At 33.9% G+C, this 5,417-nt stretch overlaps 1 protein-coding gene across 2 annotated transcripts; it reads right to left on the reverse strand.

The window, feature by feature from the left end:
• Window positions 1-533: 533 nt before the first annotated feature.
• On the reverse strand, window positions 534-5,107 carry LOC109815960 (putative methyltransferase PMT2). 2 transcript variants are annotated; one of them, XM_020380792.3, is made up of 7 exons: window positions 4,949-5,107; window positions 3,529-4,180; window positions 3,183-3,393; window positions 2,760-3,054; window positions 2,089-2,460; window positions 1,738-1,815; window positions 534-1,086 (listed from the first exon to the last, which is right to left on the reverse strand). In XM_020380792.3, exons 2-7 carry the CDS (start codon window positions 4,171-4,173, stop codon window positions 855-857), a joined length of 1,833 nt encoding a protein of 610 aa, XP_020236381.1. In that variant the 5' UTR covers window positions 4,174-4,180; window positions 4,949-5,107; the 3' UTR covers window positions 534-854. The 2 variants fall into 2 exon arrangements, with proteins under 2 accessions (XP_020236381.1, XP_020236382.1); XM_020380793.3 differs by lacking the exon at window positions 4,949-5,107 and adding an exon at window positions 4,823-4,945.
• Between the last annotated feature and the right edge of the window lie 310 nt (window positions 5,108-5,417).

Below are 5,417 nucleotides of genomic sequence, written 5' to 3' on the forward strand. Positions count from 1 at the left end.
AAATTTTAATGATTTATCTGTTATACTAAAAGTTTTTAATTCATTAAGTTTACAAATTTATAAAATATTTAAAAATTATTTGATATTTCGTTTTATAAATTCAAATCAACGTATAAAATTATTTTAAATTTTTTTCAAATTAAATAATTTTAAATTTTTTTAAAATTTATAAACTTTATCTATACATTAAGAATTTTTCATTAAAATTAAATAAATGAGATTTTGAGTGATACAAACTTAAGTAAACTTTCCCTTAAAATAACCATATCATTTCATTATTTATGTATATGTAAAATGTCAAACCTATTAACTTGTTAAAAGATAAACCCCTGTCATCTTTAGAGGTTTTAATTTTAAGGCCTAGGTCTACCTATGCCCCCTTATGTCATATATTTTAATTTTATAAAACAATTGAAAACCACGAGCGTTCTGTAGTCAAGTTAATTTTAACCGTAATTTTTAAATAACAATCTGTTAGTTACAAGATGAAAATGCATGACCAATACATTGGACCAATAGAGGCTACAATTCAATTCAGAAAAATAAACTAAACCTTTTCATGAAGGAATATAACAAATGAAAAAAACAAAGATGGGGAGAGAGAGTGAGAATATAACATTGTACAAGATAACTAACACCAAAAAATGCCAAGTGGCATAAACACTAACCATAGCTTTGTAGCTTTCTTCATTAATAAATAAATTAACAACATAGGAAACATTAGGTAAGTGACAATTGTGCAAAACTCCTTTAACCTCCCTCTCTGCCACAGTTGCAATGATCAATTGAGCCAAAACATCATATTACAGAAAGGTACTGCATAAGGCAACATTTCAACTTTTCTGATTTAGTGATCATCGTGTTGATGTGGAATTTCCACCAGTAACCCAATACTGCTTAACAGCAACCAGCACCTTCTCAGGAACAAGAGGACCATCCTCATGATCAACCATTTTAGTATCCCATCTCATCCCCCCGACTATTTTCTTTACCTTAATCAACACATCAACTTCGTCGCGGAATATGACAGCGCCTTCAGGTCGAAGAATCCGGTCCATCTCCAGAAGAATATCTTCTGTTTTGCATCTGCATTTAATTGTCACACATGCTTAAGGCAGCAGGAAATGAACACAATTTCTGAAAAAGGAAAATTGGAACAAAATAACAAGTGTTTATGCTAATGTTATGCTAAGTCCTATATGTTATGTGCTACTCAACGCTAGCTCTTCATGAAGCCTGTTTTAGACATCAAAAGCTCATTTTTCAGGCACAAAATTGACTGCTGAATGAAACAATAACAGTCACTGATAATAAAACAGTCATAGCACTCTCAATATAAGATGTTATCACCAGCTGATTACTCACACAGCATCACAAAATATCAAACAAGTTATGCAACAGTTTAAAACATGTAGTGACACAATATATAATCTTGTTCCATATACTTGTTACTTGCAAGCCTTACAATGATCAGAGTTAAGACCGAAAGGCACATTCAAGCACAGGTCAATGTGTTTTAACTTTTAACCATATAGCAGTTAGATTCGACACAAGGTCACACTGCCCATTGCAACACTAGGTGAAGTTGTTTAAGCCTACTACCAATTTTTGAGGTCATATTATCTAAACTATAATCGCAAGCTAATCTGGCCAAAAATAAAGATTATGAAGTGACTTCAGTTTCGATTATAAGTTAACGAGACATATAGTTGAATTCGTGATCAAAGAAAAACTTACTTATCCTGGTACAGACTAAAGAGACCATGGGCATGAATGAGATCATATGTTCGTGGATATGTTGAAAAGGCTTCACACCTGGGTGGAAAAAGAACAAAGGAAAAAATTGTGACAAAACTGACTACTAAAATTTAAACACTATGCTTGGTTAGTCACAATTCAATACAGATAAGTACATTATATGGCATCAGCTGACAACTACATAACTCACATCATACTATAAAGCAATTGAGAATTTATTAAATAATAGTAGTATTTGATTTGTTCAGACATAAAATGTATTTCAAATTCAATACTTTAGATTGAGAACTGACATGAATAGAATAGTATCAAGAAGTTACGAAACCATACCAATCATGATAGATGCCAATAAGTCCTCGCTCATATATCACACCCAGTGTATTTGTCTCAGCGATAGTAGGCACAACATTCATGACCCATAACTTTGAAGAGTGAATAGCTGCAGCAAAACTACCCAATCCAGCATTCATATCCATAATGTTGCGATACCTTCCCGAATCCAACAGTCTATTAATTTTCTTGTAAGCATTTACATGTTTTTTCCACTTTTTGTTATCATCTTGGTATGTCTCAGAGGAAACTCCAGGAACTGAACCACTAGCAATTCTGGGAGGAATGGCATATAACCTGCTTGGAAATGGTTTAAGATTTGCACCAGAAGCTTTAGGACTAGGAGTAATGCAGGCCTCCATTTTCTTATACCTGTAGCCACAGAACAAAACCATTCCAAGTCAGTACACCACTTGTTTCTTAACAAAGTTAAGCATTGCTTACATTTATAGGATTTTCAAAATCAAGACAAATAACAATTATGTAACAAATGTGTTAATAAAAGGTTAGTATCAAAACTAGACAATATCAGCATTTTATCCAACCACTTTAGCTTTAATATGTACATGTATGTTTGTTTTAATGACATTTAGAAAGAAATAAAAGGAATATCGACAATATACTGTTAAAATGTAAAATTATCTAACAAAGAAACAAAGGGCCATACACACCAGACATCATCGGCATCTGAGGACTTGCAAAATTCAACACTTGAATCATCTTGTCTCCTTAGACATGATTCAGAGTCTACAACCTTTTGCCAAATTGCCATTTCAGACTTCTCTGACCTCTTCTCCCAGCAAAGTTGCTTAGCAATCTCTTCAATCTTTCTTTGCTCTTCCTGCAGATCTTCCTTAGGTCTCTTCCAGGCTTGGTAGTTAACCTTCCAATTGATTGGAGGACCAGAAAGCACCCAATAACCACCAGGCCTTAGAACTCGATCAACTTCCATCATATAAATTCCATCTGCAACCAAATTGCAATTTTAAACAGCTGGTATCACAAATAAAATAATACAAGTTGACAAATCAAACACAAGCAAGAATGGGAAAAGACCATAGATAAGAAGCTAGTGTTGAATGTGAAGTTCTTACTATTTGCTCCCCAAGGAATCAAACAACGAGAACAATGAGCCATGTCAAATGCTCTAGAAGGATAAGGCAACTTTATGGTCCCCAAAACACCAATGACAGCAGGGACACCCCTTTCAAGAGCAAACTGTACTTGTGCTTCATGAGAGTCCCTTGGTGCAAACGACATGGCAATAACATTTCTACTCCAAAGATATGCACCCCAACTGGCAACCTGAGCAGACAACATAACATAAGAATAAATGGCTAAAAACTAATGATGCAAGCATGCAGCTATCAGATTAGCATGTATAAGAATGGCAAAGGATATTTGGCAAAATTCATCTGGAATTTGAGATGACAAACATACCCCACAACCGGTGTCTAGTGCTGTCCTCACTGTTCCATTAGTTATAGGTATCACAGAAGCAATTTGATCAATATATTTATCAGCACCTTGAGGAAATTGTGTTCCACCACCAGGGAACCGGAACACATTTCCCTCATATTGGATCCAATTCTGAATTGCCTTCTCAACCGTAAGGCTCTTGTAGGGTGCATTAGCATATGGAACATAGTCACGGCTCTTCGGCCACGGAAATGGTGTTACATACCCCTTGGGGGCAGGGATCATACAGTGTAACTTCTCTTCCTCTCGTGGGCAGTGTCTCTCTCTATAAATCATATTATCTCTGGGAAAGGTCATGGCACGCCGTTGATCTTGACAGGGAGTGTAATCAGTATAGCGAGCAGCACATGGTTCAAATACCTTAGGCTTTGAATCAGCATCATCAATTTTGCTAACTTCTCCACCATGGTGGGAATCAAAACTTAAATTTGGAATTATATTACACTCTGCGTTAGTTTTGGTGATCTCCAATGCTATGCTATCTCCCTTTCCAAAACCACTTCTCTGCCACGCGCCTAATATATAGAAAAAACAGCACAGACCAACTACTATAAAGATCTGCATAGAACTTCTAGTCCTACCATCAGCTGAACTTGTTTTGGCCATCTAGAACCTGAAAAGGGTCAATTCTTATTCAGAACTACAATACCAAGGTTGTGACCCATAACATCCACTCAAGATCTAGCATAAAAATCTCATGCCAAAGCATGATACAAGCTTATAATGAAGAAAACAGACAACTTACAAGTTTATAATACACATAAAAGAATTATCAAACTCTTGATCATCAACTCATCAGTTTATTAGAATTTTAAGTAAAAAGGTTTCCAATTTCCATAATTGAGAAGAATCAGGTCAAATTACTTTCAATCACCACCATGCAGAAATTATTAATTAGAAATTCGGAGTAGTTAAACAAGAAAAGAAAAAGAAAAAGAGAGTTGTAAAGTGAGCTTCAGATCTGCTCAACAGTGTCAAACATAAGCTTCATAAATTTCAATTCTTTCGCTTAGCTCTACATCAAGGAAAACAAAAGCATTTATACACACCCACAACATCACAAACGTTAAAAAGACATATAGACATCTTAACTAATCTAGTAGGTGAAAGGAACACGAACTTTAACTACCTACTTATGAAAAAAAAAACACGCAAGTTCCACAAACGACCAAATTAAGAGCTATACATGAACACCCATGAAAGCTAAGTAAACAATAACAACTTCAGGCACACAGTGAAGCATAAAAGACTCAACCTTGGATCCCAAGAAGAAAGAAGGGGAATTCAAAAAGAGTAAGAAGAAGATGAAGAAGAAGAAGAAGAAGAAGAAGAAAATAAAAACATTTAGAAGATGGGTGGAAAGATGAGATCTCCTACACACCATATGAAGTAGGGGTTGAGCAATGGTCGGAAGATCTGGGATTCCCAAGAAAGAGGAACGAAAGAAAGAGAAAATTTTTGATGAATGTATTTATTTTTCCGAGCAACCAAACAACGATTTTTATGTAGGCTACACTATGAGAAAAGAGTGAGAAAGAGTCAATATAGGAAGTTATGCCTATATATAACGAAGATATTCTATTTTAGTGTATAAACTATAAAGTATTTTTAACAAGTTTAACTCTTAAATCTATATTTATATATATAAATACTTTTTATTTTAATGTACACTATACTTTTAATAAATTTAATCTTTATAATGAAAATAAAAGAAACTATACAATAATAATTAATAAGATTATAAAAAATCTTAAATTTAAAAAATTATTACTAAATAATAACAATCATATATTAGTCAATAATTGTCATGAAGTGTCTTTGTTTTTATTGGTAAATTTTTTTATCAATAT

Source organism: Cajanus cajan, chromosome 3 (assembly GCF_000230855.2).
Source record: "Cajanus cajan strain Asha chromosome 3, NIPB_CcT2T_4, whole genome shotgun sequence".
Classification (NCBI taxonomy): Eukaryota; Viridiplantae; Streptophyta; class Magnoliopsida; order Fabales; family Fabaceae; genus Cajanus; species Cajanus cajan.

What these genes read in the sequence shown, in the direction of transcription:
- LOC109815960 (XM_020380792.3), bottom strand. Translation starts at nt 4,173, where the DNA reads ATGGCCAAAACAAGTTCAGCTGATGGTAGGACTAGAAGTTCTATGCAG. An exon ending in TCAGATGCCGATGATGTCTG is followed by an intron (nt 2,461 to 2,759) that starts GTGTGTATGGCC and finishes CTGTGGCTACAG; the next exon opens with GTATAAGAAAATGGAGGCCT. An exon ending in TTTAGTCTGTACCAGGATAA is followed by an intron (nt 1,087 to 1,737) that starts GTAAGTTTTTCT and finishes AATTAAATGCAG; the next exon opens with ATGCAAAACAGAAGATATTC.